The sequence below is a fragment of the Hesperophylax consimilis genome, chromosome 3 (genome assembly GCF_061612785.1).
Source record: "Hesperophylax consimilis isolate HC1 chromosome 3, BYU_Hcon_1.0, whole genome shotgun sequence".
Lineage (NCBI taxonomy): Eukaryota > Metazoa > Arthropoda > Insecta > Trichoptera > Limnephilidae > Hesperophylax > Hesperophylax consimilis.
In genome coordinates, this window is record NC_142838.1 from 25,797,818 (window position 1) to 25,817,061 (window position 19,244).

General features: G+C 32.4%; 2 protein-coding genes across 6 annotated transcripts in view; one reads left to right on the top strand and one right to left on the bottom strand.

The window, feature by feature from the left end:
• The window catches only part of LOC149425167 (uncharacterized), a 50,361-nt gene extending 33,106 nt beyond the window's left edge, over positions 1 to 17,255 (top strand). For all 5 annotated transcript variants that reach the window (XM_089650996.1, XM_089650994.1, XM_089650995.1 and 2 more), the window contains exon 5: positions 15,001 to 17,255. In XM_089650996.1, the coding sequence (XP_089507122.1) occupies positions 15,001 to 15,212 (212 nt within the window). In that variant the 3' untranslated portion in view covers positions 15,213 to 17,255. The remainder of the gene's footprint in view (positions 1 to 15,000) is intronic.
• Positions 1 to 19,244, bottom strand: part of LOC149425165 (uncharacterized) — a 753,180-nt gene that overhangs the window by 488,623 nt on the left and 245,313 nt on the right. The window lies entirely within an intron of this gene.

A 19,244-nucleotide genomic window follows, 5' to 3' on the forward strand; every position in this document is an offset into this window, starting at 1 on the left:
CAGATATCAGTTCATTATTTTCGTTTACCAAAATAGTTTTGGAAATAATGGTTTTAAACATGAAGACTTATGCAACGTAATATGCCAATGAATCTGATTACTGCGATATATTGCCGTAACATCGCTGTCAAGACCTTCTTACGAAACCAAGCTCACGTCTTTTTTTTGATTTCTCAATTTGGCACTTATAATTTTCACATAACTTATCAAATTATAATACATAAATTTCTGTAAGGCGTAATTAAGCTGTCGAAGAGCCACGAATAATAATTATTAATATTAACCCTTTCAGCCCCAGTGTTAATTCAAATTAACACGAACTTTGTGAATTTTTTTACCGTATCTGTAGCGATTTAGAAAAGCCACGTTTTCGTTTTCTGATAGTTTGTAGTCTTTTCTATGGCGTCTATTTTTTCCACTCGGTTGAAATCCTTATTCCCGCCACAACAACGATAAATATTTTGACATCTGCTGATTGTGATTTCATCGAATTTCTACCGTCATTGATTACTTAATTTAAGGTGAGATATCAATATTTTATACTCGAATTACAAATATTTTAACGCATTAAGATGTGTTCTATAATAATAACATCAGTTTAATTCACTGATCACAGTCATTTCCCAGAATATTGTAAATGAATTTCAATGTTCATTAAAATTAACACTCGTAGTGACTAGTATGGCGAATTTTTTAAGATTTATCATCTTAGATTATTTCTTTATTTATGAACGAATTTTAGTTAAAATGTTATTTGTTTGTACCTTAGAGATTATCACTACATTGTCAATGTGAATTTTTGACATGAAACAGTTATTTGTATTACTTTTGTGCTATGTTTATTTTACGTTACTATTTAAAAAATACCCTCTGACGCCCAATGTTAATCCAAATTAACATGGAAAAATTTCTAAAAAAAAAAAAAAAATTAACTGCCAAAAATTTTCAAATATTTTATATGTGTGGAAACAATAATGCGGGTGTGAAAGAGTTAACGGTCAGTGCCCCTGACTCCAAAGACGAAAATTGATATTATTGATTTTGATGTGTCTGAGTAGCCGTCTTTTGGCGAATCCGATCACGCCACTTCCTTCGGCTTATCGGGCAGGAGATCGTCCTGTTTTTTTCTTCATTTTATTTATTTTGATTCTTCTGGTTCCATTTTTAATGTGATACCACACAAGACTTTCGCTCACCTATATTCAATTTTGTTTCTTGCTAGAGAAATCCGGATGAGTTATAAAACTCATTTCATGACAGGGGGAATTTACAATATATAAGTCAGAGAAATTACAATTTTACGGATGTATTTTGATATCAAAATATATGTTTTACATACAATACGGTACAAAAATAAAAAGAGAGGCTAAGCAGAGCAAAAAAAACAGAAAACAAACCATCAAGGATATGCATATAAGAACAAAGAAAGATAATTGCGTATTTTCACTTTTACACATATAAAACATTACTTTGAATTTTTATAAAGCTTGCTGTTTTTTACATATCTGGAAAAGAGTTAGTTATATATAGTGCTCAGGCAATGTTTTAATTCACCATGTAAAAATACTTACTAACTGAAATTAAACATTGTGAGTTAATTGTTTAATATCAGTTTAATTTGCTCACGACCGGATTTAAGCCAGTTACCTGCGGATCCATAGCAAGTGCGTATCTGTTTCTTTGATCCTGTTCGATTATTGCAGATTTTATCGAATTACTGCAGTTTTTTAAAACGCCTTACATAAAACACATCAATTCTTTTCAGAGAGACATAAAAACAAGTGATCGCATTAAACACACAAAGGTTTTAGCAAAAAGATACACAATCGTTTATAAAATTTGTAATAAATTAAATGGTTTTCTTGAATAAATGCGTGTTAAAAACCTCTGCCATTAATTCTAATGAACAGTTCTTCTTAATGAAGACACCATTAATAATCATTAATCAAAGAATAGGTAGCATTTGAGAAATGGTTGATTTCACATCTAACGGCGGACATTCAATCTTTCAGATCGTGTGTCTTGGATGAGGCTACAAAATATTATCGCTGGGTGTTTTTTAATTCCTTAGCATTGATTCCGGTCACTCCTCCATTGGTCCGAAATACAGAAGATGCTACTCGTATCAATTAATTTAATATTATTAATATCTCATTTGACAGTACGATCGATGATGATGGTGTCGATACTGACAGGTGACAAGTCATTTGAGACATTTAGACGTTGATATCAATCTTGTATGCAACATTATTAGGAAATCATAGAAATATTATTCAATAACTATCATAATATTTAAAATCAAATCCCATGTAAACCACGTGGTCTGTTCTAAAACCCTAGAGTAATTAATACACTTATTACTATCGATAAATATTTTTATGAGGGTATGCACAATTTCAATTTCCGATAAATATTTGATCGGTTAGTTTATATCGGGTCACTTAATTAAACAAGTGTAACATGTAGGCGGCCACCCACAACCCAAAAGTGTTTTCAGAAACGTTAGCCTGTAAGCTACAAGTAACATTATTATAATCACAAACCGGTTCATAATTTAATACTTACTATTATGCCGGGTCAATGTTTGGCTTCTGTCATATAAATTCTAGAAGTTTCATCTCATACTTAATGGCAATCTTTTTAAATACAAAACTTAAGCCGCGTTTACACCAAAGTTGACAAAACATTGTTTTCAACTTTTAGTTGAAACCTAAAAGTTGTCAACTAAAAGTTGCTCTTCTCAAATTTAGAACAACAAATGGAAAATTTGTTGCCAAAGAATTGGCGCGAAAGGCAGTAGTGTCAAGAATTAGTAAGTAAGTAAGTGTCGATCCGTTAAGTGGTGAGCTGAGGTGCGACGGGAGTATCAAAAACTTTCTGAGAATGACCAGTAGTGACTTTGAATATTTGATTTCAATGATCGGATATAAAATCAAGAAACGTGACACAAACTACAGGATAGCAGTACCTGTCCAAGAAAAGCTAGCAGTTACATTACGTTTTTTTGGCTACTGGTGATTCGTACACAAGTCTCGGTCATTTGTTTAAAATCTCAAAATCAACCATTTCACTGTTTGTTATTGAAGTTTGTAAGTTTGCGTGGAGGGGGAACAGTTCTCCTCTAGTTTCCTACAAGTGTAGTTGTCAACATTCTTTGATCGTTACCGACACTCCGCGGGAAACCAAAATTTAGTGGAAGATTTGTCTCTCCACAAGTGGAAGACAGAAAAAGTTGCTGTATTTTGTATAAAAGGCAACAAATTGCCGCATGTTGTAAAAAACTTTGTGGAAGACTTTGGTGTAAACGCTGCTTTATATATGTTGGAATCGGACTTAAGTACAAGTGGAAATCGGGGTAAATTATTGTGAGAATCTCGTAAGATAAGATAAGAAATTCGACTGTGGGCTATTTCTCGAAACAACTTGATATCGCAAATTAAAAAATCATCACTTGCAGATAAAGATGTTGCATTATAATAACATCCACCGATACTAAATCAAAATAGCATAAAAACATATTTGTTGACTTTACAATATTTATGTACAAGCAAAAGTTTTCGTAAGTTTTACGTTATTAATAAAGTAGAAAAAAATCTGATCAATAATCTTTTTAATTGTTAAATAGATGAATACATTCGTAAGTCTCAATTCTTAAAAAAAATCAAACCAATTACCCGGAGAATATAAACCTGTTTTGTTCATTCTGTCAACGTATTACTTTGTAACATCAAAAAGATAAATTGTCTTATATTTTGAAAAAAAATCCGCCAAAATCAAACAAACCGGTCTTTAACATTTCTCCTTGTCAAGAAAATATCTTAGTGAGAGGATAATGGCTAATATTAATGCCGATATTCGACGTCTTTTTATGATAATGTACGTGCTTCATAGATCTATTGCAAAATGCAACAAAAAATGGCGATTTTTTAGAAGACATTATTGCAATCAAATGAAATTACAACTTGGCTTATACATATTGAATATTAACAGTGTAGGCAACGATAATGATATAGATAATTCATTTAAGAATTCAAAATTCTAGTGTTCTGATTTTGCATACTACCTAAACCTACCTACTTCTGATTCTTTTTTATGTAGGTACATCAATCAGCAAAAAAGTTCAACGTTTTAAAAATTGAAAAGAAATAAACATGTTATCGGTGAGATGAACAAATAATCGTATAAGCGCCCTGTTGTAAATCTGAAAATTGTTTGTAGTAGTAGCCAAACTCACCAAAGGATCATGTGAACTTGTAAATATGTGTGGATTAAGCGAATACAAAGCAAAGATATAAATAATGTATATCGCTACATATCAGAAGTGAATGATGGATGGCTTGAATATTCATTTTAGAATCCATTTTAAAAGGTCACTTAAGCAAAAGCGATGATGTTATAATTAAGCGAGAGTCAAACACATATTTCATGACCATGACGTGTAATCTTAGATTATTTAATCCACGGTTCAATGTTCGAAGAAATCTGAATAATCTAATCGCACAGCTTACAGATAAATTGAATTAAATCCTTATTCAATAAACAAAATTATCAAGGTCAATGCCATGTGGGTCACCCCATTATCTCAAAGCATGAGTGTCATTGTATGCGGCTCGACAGAAAATCAAAACAAATGGACAAGCGTTCTGCGTTATGTAAATAGGTTTATAGTTTTCCGTGTAGTGGCCTCAATAGTGAGATGATTAATGCAAATTGTAAGACCGCACGCTTAGAAATGCACATAGTGCATTCTTGCTTCGACCCTCTAAGGATCGACTAGCTAGCTTAATGTATCATCTTGGAACACAAACTAAACCCTTTTGGGATTCTTTATTTAATATGCTGCTGTTGCTGATTACTGAAACTCGTATATACCTAGCTCATCAAATTTCGACGGGCAAATGCTAAATCTAGAGTCCAATGATGATACCCAGTAATCAATTTATCCCAGTCCACAAGTTTGGCCAGCAAATTGTCCATGAAACCCTTTCTTGGCTTGCCTCAAGGTCTACTCCCAGATGGCTTCGCTTGGTACATCTAATAAATTACTGTCCTCCCCCGCTCGGCGTACATTACTAAACCGTTCTGATGGACTAGCTCTCACGCTGCTGATTAAATATTGGATGGGATGATAAATGAGTCAGAAACATATCTCTCGGTTGCCCTTGTGTCTGCAATTTTCTACTGAAATGCCTTGTCTCAGGTTCAGGATCACCCGAATGACTCTGGTGTTTGCTGCAATCAAATAACTTATTACACCCGTTCTGTATGATCGTTTTCAAGAAAACTTGTTTGATTCCAAAAACAATACTTTTATTTGGCTTTCCTTTCACTACACACTTGATATCGATTAGTTATACGTTGCTCGATTTATAAATTGACATAGAGCAGATAAATAAGTTCATTTCGAGCGTTTCAATTCAGTGTTATAACCGCCATATGATTGCATTCCACGAAAAGGCTCTTTAATTTCACGTTTTTTTATCAATTGTATTTTTTTCAGTGTCCAACCAACTCAAAGTCGTATAAAAATACCAAATTAATTTATTTGTTTATGTACAGCTTTGTTTATATAGGACAAATATTACATATTATTATATTTTTTAATATGAGCATTAAGGGGTTTAATCATAGCGTAGATATTTGCGTTCCGCGAAAGTATTCTGCAGTGATTCTAATAATTACTTAAGGCGAAGCTTAGTGCCAAATCACTATTTTGATTAATCTTTATAACGAATTGGTGTACATTATGAAAACCAAAAAATATGCTTTAGTTAAATTGAAGGTTTTCCTATCACTTCGCTTGAGTAAAATACAAAAAAAATTACTACTACAATATTTTTTCAATAGAAATGTATGAACGCTTAATGGAAACAACTTTTAAAAAATACAGTTTTATAGCTTAGATTATCTGTGACAGTTACATTTGATTAACTTTTTTGCTTTCTTATAAAATTATTTACAAAATAAGTAAAAACCAGTTTTTTGCTTGAAATCGAACGTTTCTAGACTCCGTTATCAAGCGATTTTCATGCCTATTACCTACGATGTAAGGTATACCAAGAATATACACATTTTTGGCTTGTAGCTTCCTCTTAAGTGCTTCGTTCCATGTTTATTTTACACGTACTAAAAGTTAGTAATATCTAGACTGCCACCTGTGCCATCGGTCCATCAAGAAGTCTGACCTTGGATATTTGATCTGTAGATACTTTTTTCAGCTCCTTTCTGAGTCGTGACTGTGTTTTTATGTTCAGTGATTCGAACAATTAACATAGAGCGGTAACAACAGACGCCAAACACTTATGTAACAACGATTTTGGTTTTTGTATGCTCCCTCTTCCACGTGAAGTGATTATTCCGGTCTTGATTACAGGTCGTGTTTACTTTGGAAACATAATACTATGATCATTGGCAGGCTGCTGCCGAAAGAGCTATTATTTCCACTCTAAATTGGTTGGCAGATCGTTATATCGAGTACAGACAATGTTATAGAGAACACTAGATTAGTTATCTTAGCAGAGGTTGTCTATAGTCGGGGTAATCTTGACCCTGGTGGCTGCATCCAGAAACAACTGCACGGAGGATATGCACTCAAACTAGGTTTTGAAGCCATGAGGTGCGATTTCTCTACCACGTCATCTATCAATAACCAATCATCTCCGGGATTATTTTATATTTTGTCGATAATGGTACTTTAGGACAGGCGGGGCCAAGATATTGCTATTTTCTTTTACCATTCAACATAATTTAGAAAAATTTGGCCATCTGATAAAGAACTACAAAATTATTTTTATTGTTACATACAACACACAAATATATATAGCGTATTTCAAAATTTTGCGCAGCTATTTAGCGTCAATTCGAAATAAAAACAGTGTTTTCTAGTAGAAAATTATATGAATAATCTGGTTATGTACAAAAAAGTTTGAGATAGTCAAAGAAAGCCAAAACCAGTTTAGTATGCCACGGTGATTGAGAGATTTCGATTTTAAGTTTTTTGTATTTAATTGTATTTATTATCATTCAATTTAAAGAAAAAAAACGAGTTATTTATAAACAAGTTCGGCTCTCTTCTGTTTTTTACAATTTTCATTATTTGAAAGTGGTTGATATTATCTTGAGTGATTAAATATGACAATTTGAAGATTTAACACGATTTCAATTTAATTCGGGTAGATTCTTACAATCCGGAAAAATAAAGATAGTGTTTATGATACAAGAAGGAAGTTGACACGGTTGAATTAGATCAATGGTCAGAGCAATGTCCCGGCATGGCAGGGAGTTATGTCTTTATAGGTATTTATAATGAAAATCTTTTGACAAAATGCTTTTTTATTTAAATTATTTTACTAATTTTTTATATAAATTAAACCTGAAAACATTAAAAAGGGGCATATTGAATTGATCCAACTTCAATATTTGTGTTTTCCAATAATTATTCTCACGCCAATCTTGTATATTATTTTATATCTATGTAATATACACTATACACACCATTGATTATAATTTGTTCAATTACTTTCCGGTCCAGATTTGTAGTATAAAATATTATGAATTATATGAAATTAAGTACGCCTCATTTAAATAAGCCCACACACGGCAATTCACGACACCTTACGAATCCATCATTCTAATAAAGATGCACCTGAGGCGTTAGTTTAGGCCCTAACTTCTTGGTAGTTCCTCTATTAAGGTACCTCGTAAGATCAAATAATCTTAGGTTCCCCAGATCTCTAAGTAAGTGGGATGATGAATAAATTTCAAAATAATCATGCGTCACATAAACAACTTATGGTAGGTCGTAGGTCTAACTTATCAATGAAAATGTGTGTACAAATCACGTTTAATCTGCATTTACAAAAAGGTTCAACTGATTTAAATGTTTTTTTGTTGACAACTTTGATTATTTATGTTTACCCACCCACTTCTCGAAGACAGTACCACTATCAAACGGTGAGAAATAAAGTAAGAAATTATCAGCGTCTTCAAATCTGGTTACTAAAATATGGCATGTTACTAAATAAGCTAGAATAATAATAAAAAAATGTTTATTTCAGCTGGACAGAGCGGTGTGTGCAATGTCTGCCTGCCATAAAAGTTTAAATTTAAGTTAATACATAAAAAATCAATATACAGGGTTTTCCAATAAGAGGTGTTATTTTGATATTCAAAGAAAAATGCCATTATTTAATATAAATGATCGAATTTTTATTTCATAAAGGTATGCCGTTAATAGTGAAAAATTGTATCAGTCAAATGACCACCACGACCAAGCCTACAGGACCATATCCTTTTCATGAAATTTTCCATAACCAAATCGCAAAGTGGCTGTCTTATGTCCTCGATAGCCTCACGAATTCCATCTTTGAGGTCATGAATCAACGCTGGGCTGTTCGCGTAGACCTTCTCTTTCACGTGGCCCCAAAGGAAGAAGTTGCAAGGTGTTAAATCACAAGATCTCGGTGGCCAAATGTGATCACCTCTTTGAGAGATAACACGGTCCGGAAAATTTTCCCGTAAAATATCAATGGTTTCGTTGGTTGTTGGCACGTAGCGCCGTCTTGTTGAAATTAAACGCTGTCCAGATCAATACCATCCAATTCCGGCCATAAAAAATCATAAATCATCTCTCGATAGCTCTTTGAATATCAAAATAACACCTCTTATTGGAAAACCCTGTAGAAATAAATAAATAAAAAATGAATGATTTGATGAACACATCAGGACTTCACGGTGGCTTGATTGAAATTCTCCATCTCTGCTTTAGAGGCCTCTACCACTGGGCAACGGCCTGGACAAGAGTGTTGCCCGATCTCTGGTAGCACTGACTCGTCCCGGCTATTCTGTGGTGCATCAAAGCAGCGAACTCATGCACCCTTCCTTCGGTGAACATCTGCGAGGCGCTGCATCGCCAGGGGAGGCCAAATAGGGCTCTGTATGCGTGGTTGTACTGTACTCGGAGTGTGTTCATGACGCCTTGTGTGTATGTCGTCCATAGCTCGCTAGTGTAGAAGCTCATACAATAAATATGCTTGGAAAAGTTGCTTCTTCACCGGAGGACTGCACTTGTTGAATCTTCTGGCAAGCATGTTAGCTCGCACCCTCAGTACTCTTCTTTGGCGTTCGTTAAGCAACGTTCCAAATTTGAATGCTGATCAGATGATTCACTATTCAGGTGCTTACATCTTTTTCATCATCGTCACGAGCCTTTTCCACTTATTTTTAATGAACCTAGTTTTGACGATTATTGGCGGCTTTCAGATATGATTTCATCAACGTCCAGTGTGACGAATTCATCCGCACAACCTAAAACATATTTTAGCCTAACCTAACATATTTTTTAAATCTCTGTATTATATCTCGTCAATGTAGAAAAAAAAAGAAAAATTTGACCCAGAATGGTGCAAAATTATACAAATCAGAGACCTATGTTTCTCTTGTATATTGCTTTTCATTGTTTGCATTGGTCTTAAGACCCTGACCTCTGGGCCCAGATGTAAAGCTCTTAGAACTTGAGTGGCAAAAACATTTCCGTCAATTGAACTCACGTCTACATTTAACAATTAAAACATGGGTTCAAGGTGAAGTACACAAACAGCAACATTGTTCTCTTGCAAACGTTCTAAGAAATAATATTAATTTCACAATCTGGTGATTGATTATAGGGGCTTGCTATTCTGCGGTTTCCATTTCGGTTTTAAACAAACATATCTGAATACCTATTTAGGCACAACGTATTTATATTCTAGCAATTATACAGTACATTCGAGTATGATCCATTTCAGGTTAATTGTCCATGTAACTATACTAGGGTCGCATGTATTCGTTCGTTCACTCATATTGGCAATTATTGAACCCGGATCCATACCAAATAGCTTATCTGATATTAGTCAGGTATACAGTGAAACGATTTGTTTGAAGTTGATTGTGTATTTGTATGATTGTTTATTTTAGAATATGGGTGGCATTGTTAAAGAGCTTTTAATAGTTTTCCAAAGAACAGAATTGCATTTAATTGGTAAGATTTTTCAAAGACGAGGTTTTTTAGATCGGTTTATTTTTATTTTCACAATACATTCTAGAGCCTTGCTTATTCCTGAGATACATATTTGATGTTTCTCATATTTCAATAAAATAACTAAAAATCTTGTCCAGTAAAAATTCAAACCTTTTCTGAGAAAAATTCTCACTGAAAACACAAGTTAAAATCATGCTGCGCATGTCCATTAAGCAATCAAACCTTGTTTTTGATGCTGTAAGAAAATGAAAAACTGCCTTCCATATAAATTTGAATGGAAACTAATCTGCCACTGACTTAGTACTCTTTGGTTCTTAAACCATTTAGCATAAGGTCTGTCTCTCTTACACTTTCCTGAAATTGCATATCGCCATCCCTTTTGAATTTCGTATGGTGAAACATAGTTTAGTATGGAAATCTAGACCCAAATTGGGTATATGTTTGAATCACGAAACACGCCCACAAGGCACTTCTTGTGTTATTATATTGTATTCTATGCTGATATGAATACTACTTAGCGCACTTGAAATGAAATAACACAAAACTGTGTTGTAGTTTTATATTCAATTGGCTGTAACCCGTCACACGTTGCTGTGGCTCAGTTTTTCTGTGCAGATAGAGAAACAATAGCGTGTGTTACTTTTACGTCCAAAAGATGGCGCTGTTTAAAAAAAAGCAAATTGTTCCAACATTTGATGCTGTTTGTCATAAAAAGCATGTTTTACCTGTCACAGGTGACGTCAAAATAATATTCTTTGAACTTTCGGAAATTCAAGGTTTTGACAAACGAACTCTTACGACGGGTTGTTTCGGAGAATTTTAACAATAGATCAAATTTCAACGTTAATTTTCAGGCTCCGTGAAAGCCTTGTTCAAGTTCTGTTGTTATATCAATATTGGCAAGTAGCTTGACACAACTGAAATAACAACACAACTTGAAAAATCTTTCACAGAACTTGAAAATTGACTTTGAAATTTGAAGAATTGTTCAAATTCTCCTTAACAACCCGTCCTTACATTTTTATTTATATAGATACATTATTGAAACCATTGCAAAAATTCAATATTTTTTTAAGTGGGGCTTGAATTAACTATTTATAAAAATTTTCAACGTAGGACAAACAAAACGAATCCTAACACAGTTAATTTGTTAGTTCTAATTAATTTATAATATTTTCCATTTCTATAAGAGTGATTGTAGATGACCTAAATAAAATCGTATTCAATAAAAAAATTATTGTATAATAACAATAATTAGATAAATGATTTCCGCATCCAATATATGTATACATACAATTCAAAGTAACACAATACATATTTATGTACGCTAATGATTTGATACTTTCGTAAATCACATTAATAAGGCACAAACTTATTTTGATGATATAATTAAATATAATTAGTGCCACATTGCTCTATTTATATTTCTTCTGAGAACGCAATATATATGTAAGAACATAAATAACAATTATTGCTGTGCATACATTTTTCAATTTAGTTGAACATATCAATTACCTACTATAAATTTCAACAGGAAAACGTGAAACGTGATTAAATTTGTTTAACTTATAGCAGAAACATTTGTACTAAAAGCACTAGAGTACAGTGGCGTACAGATACTTTTTTCTTCCGATTTTCGCAATCTTTCAGAACAAATAATTTTTGTTCTGAATTTTAAAGCCAAAGATTTAGGGCCTGATTCCTTATCTTCAAGATAAAAGTCCTCATCAGTCAAGAAATGCCTTTTAGATCAGATGGAGATCTACGATGTTACAGCGCTAGGCCGTTGGGCTAAACAGAAAATTTGTTTCCATTTAAATTTGTATAAATGTTTTCAGTTTATTTCATACCAAAAGTTGAGCATTATTATGCTATCTGCGTCATGCCACTGCTTAGAAATTGTATGGGAACTGTTTTAAGTTTCGAATGTCCATTACAAAAAACTATATACCAAATAATTGTAACAACCAGGATACGTACTGCAAGTCACGAATATTTTGATCTGAGATTAGTTTGAGTCGAAAGAAATGCTTTTCGTGGGTAAAACGTCAAGTCATTTTGTATTCGCTACAATAAACTCCCATTAATGTTATATCCAGTTGGATTTATATTTATCGTATTTTAATAAGTGGCTATAATCTGTATTTATTTATATGTATACCTCCAATAAAACACGATGCAAGTTTTCTGTTTGATACGATATCTACCTGAATAAATTTAATAGCAAAATAAATAATTACTACTTTTTTCTTAGGTTTTGAAAACATAATTATCATTACAGTTAGGAAGGGTTGTTTCGGAGAATTTAAACAATTCTTCAAATTTCAAAGTTGTTTTCGAGTTCTAATGATATAATAACAGAACTTGAATAGGATATTCACAGAACTTCAAGTTCAAATTCTATGAAACAACCCAATGACCCGACGTTATTCAGTTTTAAAACTTATTTCAATACATGTATTATTGCATCTACAGATATAGATATACATCAAAATTATAACAATAACTCATATTTATATCATATACTTGGTTTGTGTAGATATCGGTAGTTACGTACTAATCTTAAAGTGACTAAAAATTAGTTTATTAACAGTATTTAAGCCCCAGCATTCCCAAATTCTACCGATTTATAATAAGTTTTTCTTTAAATCTTTAAGTTTTTAAGTTCCAAAAAAAAATTGTTATTGAAGATAATATCTATACATTTGTTATGCCGAAACGTTATGTATATGTTATTCCTTCTATAGAAAAAAATGCTAAGTAAGCTCCGAAAATGATTAAAAATACGTTTTGTTCGGTTAAATAGGCTTGGAAAAATTCACAGTGTATCTTTCAACGCAACTAAAGCATTTATCTAAAGATTTTTGCTCTATCTCAAACGAGTCGATTTTTATTAAATATTTTCACATTTTAATATTAGCGGGCTCCCTCTAACATTTGTATTTACATATCTCCCTTTCAAACCATCTTTGAACGCTTACTACGGGGCCTTAAACAGTCAATGTATTTTTTGCAGTGTTACTCATATAGATATTACAATGCAATACATCAAGGGTTCCTAAACGGTCGATAGCGACGCTAAATTGGTCAATCCCAAAGCAAGGGACCCTTTTGTGGTATGTTTGACAAAGGTTTTCGGCAGTTACTATTTGGGTTAACAAAAACAAAAATTGTTATAAGATTCTTGTAAGAAGTCGATCGCAATTAAAATTACCATAGAAGTAGTTCCCAACCTCAAACAGTTTAGGAACCCTTGCTATGTGATATTGTGACATTTGTGGTTAAATAAATTAATAAAATATATTTATATGTGTGAATAAATTTCGTATAATTTGCAACTCCTACAAATGTGTCCATTGTAAGGCATTGCAATGCTTGTACTGACACCGCTTCTATCCTTTCTTACACAATCTAACAAAACACAATACAGTACCATTATTTGAATGTTGGTCGTTAACTCAAGACATGCCACACCTACGTAATGAAAATGTCTCTAAAGGTCCCGGGACATGGGTACATAACTAATTCAGTTAATAAAACTATTCACTCAGAATAAACCATCGAAAACTGGTACTAATTTACGTAATATTGTATTTGAAGATTTCACGACTTGTAGAAAGGTTCATGTTGACCTACGTAATGAAAATGTCTATAAAGGTCCCGGGACATGTGTACATAACTAATTCAGTTAATAAAACTATTCACTCAGAATAAACCAACGAAAACTGGTACTAATTTACGTAATATTGTATTTGAAGATTTCACGACCTGTGGAAAGGTTCATGTTGCGAAATCAAGAGGAAAACTTCAAAGTTGAGAACGAAAAAGAATAAACAAAGGTGCGAAGTGCAGAAAATGTCTATAGTCTTAGGTATGATTTGAAGTGCGAAATGGATTGTATCTGTGATTTGGTATCATTCTTTGTTAAAATCATGATCTTTATTTTCAACATAAGCGGTTCAACATTCTTATTATTTTCTATTTACAAGTACAGATGAAGGTTTTAAGTTGTTCACCAGAGAAAATTAATTTTGGATTATTTTTTTAAGGTGTTTACACATGAATAGTTACAAAAATACAGTAATGCGTTACTTTGACATAAAATTTAATTTATGAAAATTTAAAATCTTAAGTACATAAAAAATAACAATCCAATCCAATACATAAAAAGTACCGACGGCATTAAGAGAAACTTATAACGTACAGCGGTTAGCCAAATAATTGGAAACATATGCAAAATCATAATCATCGGTTTGAAGCTGTATAACATTTTTAAGTAGTGGGAAATTGTACGTTTATTTGTTTTTTAAAATTACAATACAAAATGTTTAAAAAAATCTCTTAATATTTAGTAGAACTTCCGTCAGTTACTGCATGCACATTTTTGGTATGCCCTAAATGCATTCTAGCTGAAATCTTAACTCCCGCTTCATATATAATTTTCGTTTTTCGCACTCCTAACTAGCTTAACACCTTTGTACATTTTCTCCTGTTTTCCAGGAAAATGATCCAAATTTTTCCGTTGATTTCGAGCGCAGTAAATCGCTTTCCTTCTCTAGGTATTTTTCAATCAATGTTGATACAGTTAGCAACAAATTTATGTATGAATTAAAAACACTTAATTATTAAAAAAAAATAATTTCGTGTAGCAAATAATTTGTCCACCTTTGTATTTGCTTGTCTTTTGAAACCTTCAAAGTTTATATTGAAGAAGAAATATGTTATTTAGCATCACCATACCACGTGTCTTGCTGTGCTGAGCTTATACATCTGTTCTGCCATGTGGTATGCATGGAAAATCATGGTGCCGACTCTGGCAGTGGTTGTTTGGTACAACAACATATGGCATTCTAGGAGGTTCGGACTATCTACCAAATCTTCATCTTCAATGTTTTAATTCGAAGTCGAAGCGCTACATTAGCAAGGGAGCTAAACATAATCATTTTCAATAAATATTTATTAATTTTTTACATTTGTTACAGGTGATGAAGTCATAACAGTCAATGGCGTCGCGGCAAACGGACTGACTCACGCGCAGGCTGTAAGACTGTTCCGTGACGTCAGACGGGGGGCCGTGAGGCTGCAGGTGCGGCGTAGAGCAGCGGGGCTCACCCCCACTCCCACCCCCACCCCCGGAGGTTCGCCCCCCGCGCCACCGAGGCCACACAAGGCAGCCCTACAAGCAAGCTATTAGTTAAAGAAGATTGAGGGTGCAGCGGACACTTGTGATTTTTTAAAAGCAGATAATAAATGTAAAAAATATATGGGTAACGATTTTATTCACTATGGTAGGTACACAGAGTTTCACAACTAAATTTCATAGGTGAAAATTTAAGGAAAAGCGAAAAAACACGATAATTTGCAAGGTTCATTTCAGGTTTGTATAAAAGTTGGTATAAAAATGGGCTTTTTTAGCGTTAATATTAAAATCATTATGTGATTGTTCCACATAAAATAAAACTCAGTCTGAATACATCGGATTGTTTTTTTTTATTGAAGAGACCTTGAAAACTTAACATTATATGTTAATAGAAGAAATATAATATACTAATTTTATTTGGTTTTTATTCGTATCGTGATGTTATGAACCTCAAATCGTTACCCCGCTTTTTTGTTAAGTGCTATTCAAGTTAATTTATATCTTTCTAAAGTGTTGGTAGCTGTAATAATGAGGTTACTTTTGCTCTGGTTTAAAATAGTATTGGTGATAGTAAAACATACCTCCCATTAACATCATTAAAGTTATTTTATAAAAGGGTCACAAGCTATAATAAATAACGCTTTTATAAAATTATTAGTAAGTCTAAATAGGATGACCACCATAGATAAAGATGAACAATGAGATATTGCAATGGAGGTGTGCCCACTGTCATCGAGCTACGACCAAACTGCACGGACTATCAATGTGGCTATGAAATTAAAGTTATGTTTTTGTCGTCTATGACCACCACCGAATTTTGGAAAAATAAGAATTAAGTATCAAAGTACGATTAGGTATGATTTGAGATTTTCACGGCCAAAATTATTACATTGATTTGTTTTTGGGGTATTATGCCGTGTTGCGCTAGCTTCTTCTTTAGCCAACGTTTTGGAAAGCATCGCAGTGTCCATCATCAGGGCAGATGTGTAATTTAGGTAGCGCAACACGGCATAATACCCCAAAAACAAATCACTATAAATCAAAGTACGAGTTTGTAGGTAGGTGTGAATGAAATATTTTACTAGTTTGACCTTAGTTGGAAGTGGACGATGGTCTTTAGTATCGCCACGGATAACATTCCACCAATTAAAGTTGAAACCTTACTGAAAGTGGCTTTTGCCATGTTTAGTGACCAGATCGTAATAGCCAAGTTGAATCCAACTTACCTATACTTTTCCTTTTCACACGTAAACGGACTGCATTAGTAGTAGGGAGTCGTAGGGATGCAACAGTCCCAATGGCTCTGGAGAAATAGATTGTCTGAATACCCTCTTGCTCGTATTAAATGAAGAAGAAAAACGAAAATTAAAGATTAGTGAATGAATGCAGTTAAACCAAAAAATATATGTATGCTTAAAAGTAGTGTCATAGCGTTCCCTGTTACATACATTTCATTACTTCAATTGACAGTAGTGATGGAGATAACATTGCTGATATTTTTTCAGTATTGAAGGCCACCCACCATCCTCTCGGTGTTAATGAAAAAAAAAATGTTTTTGGAATCCTATAGTTTTTTTTAAATTTTTGCTGAAACAAATGGATTTAGGTAATAGAAATTGTTTTTAAATTCATGAAATTAACCCTTTGACAACCAAGCCCAAACGTCAAAAGCAACAAGTCGATTCGATTTGGCATGCAACAAATGTGACTCTTCCCCATAACATTGTTACTTTCAGTAACTTTTTCAATAATAATATATTTTACATCGCCAATAGATGTGTTCTTTTAATTAGTTTCTTGGCATATTTTTTAAACTTGGAAGTTATCTAATTTGGGATATTTGATAGGTAATTTTCAAGTTGTTTTAAATATGTTTTTTTTTTGTTGCTTCTGAGTTTATTTTGGAGATAAAGGGTTGATATAATGTTGTACGAGGAACGCTGAAAGCTAAAATTAAGAGTTTTAGTTAGAGATCATTCTTCATCATAACACTATGAAACTAATTTCATTAATTTAACTATTTTTGCTTAAAATATTTATTATTAAATAAATACTATTTTTTTATATTTTTTATGAAAAATATTTCATGTTGAATAAAAAATCTAATATAAATAACAATTACTGTATTTTATTTATTTGAGTATCGTTGAAAATTCAACCTTCATCATGGAACCAAACGCCAAAGCCATAAGGACATTCTATGAAAAATCAGGAAATTTAACTTATAAGCCCGAGCCCCAATAATATCTGTTGAATTATATTCATTTCACCCACATCTCCGCCAAAATTATTATTTGGACATCGAACTTTGAACGAAAAGGTAAGAGGAAAACCTCGACTCGATAATAACAGATCAACATGTCGTTTTTGGAAAAGATGACTTTAATTCCGATGATTCATCTAAGTTGGTCCAGAAGATAACATAATAAAGCAGGTAAATAACACTGGTGCTCAAGGAAGGATCGTGGTTTTTCAGTCAGCTAGAGTCATAAGATTTAAAAATTTGACTTTCAAGATAATGTTTTTTTATTTATTTTTTATTCATTTAGTAAATAAAACATTTGTACCAATTTAGGGTAGTCCCACAAAGTTGTCTTATGGCAGCTTGTCTGTAGGTTATACCAATTAAACATTCTTAATAATAATAAAGAAATTTAAGGATATCAACAAACTGAAACTAAAACTGAAGCTATACTTTTCAGAAATAAGAACTAAATAATTGATTGTTTTTCCCTTTATTTATATTTATATCAGTCTTTATTCATCACTACTGTATTTAGATGTTTCTAATTACTCTCTTAATTTATCAATATTTAGTATGTAACAGAATCCAATACATGTACATCTACACACATAGATAATCCAGAAGTTTTAATTACCAATTGCATAATGTTATTCTATTTTTCTTATAATTTGTGTAACTCGCTCACCAAGCACAAGAACCAATTTCTTATTTGGTGAGATTGCGATTATAAATATATATATATATTGTAACCATATGTAATTTATATAATCACCACTATGACGTATAAGAAAATATTTTTAGATGAATACATTTATAGTTTTAAGGAAACATTAGAACAGATCACATAGTAATATTAGATAATTTAAATTACGTCTATAAAATTTATAAAATATCTCAATATACCTAATTAACAAGATAAGTAGGCAGATACATTAAGAAATTCAAAGATACACGAAATTTTCGTTAATTAACCACAACTTTATCATTTTAAAAAGTTCATTTCTGAAATATATACATTTTTTATGAAAAATTTTCACGTAGGTGTGGCAGCGCCCCTAAAAGAATCCTGAATCTTACAAAATGCATGTAAATTTTCGTTGATATAAATATATTCAGGTTATTATGACATCGTGATAATAATATATTCGTAATTTACTAAAAGCTTATCAGGAAACCTGTTAATTCATTCGTTAAGGCCTGCAATCCCGTTTGTAACCGGATTACCAAGTATTTGAAGAGGTTCTTCATAAATTAGTTATTAATAAATAGATTGTAGTCAGCGTTTAGAATGGGAAATAAATACATTTAAAAAAAAAAAAAAATTTATGAAATATTTTAGTTAGGTGGAGCAGCGCCCCTGAAAGAATCCTGAAAATCTTGCAAAGTGTACATAAATTTGCCTTGATATAAATATATTCGGATTGTCATGAACACGGGTTACATAATATATTCTAAAAGTTTATCAGGAAACGTGTTAATTAATTCGTCAAGGCCTGCAATCCCGTTTTTAACAATTAACAATTTGAAGATGTTTTTTTCCTCATGTGTATGTAAAAATATCACTTTAGCGGACCATTTTATAACCGCAGTTAGTTTTAAATATAGTGCAAGGAAAAAAGCTACAGAACAAGAGGAAAATATTTCGATTTTATCTCAAAACAAAATCGACCAAAATATTCATATTTTAATTGGCATAGCTTGTTGGAGGAACAAGATTGCAATATATTATACAGTAAAATTAAAAAGAATTTTAAGGAATTGTATAAACAAAGCAAAATAGTTTTGTATTTTAAACTTTAAAAAAGACCTCTCGCTATATAATGACGGATTTCTTACAAAAC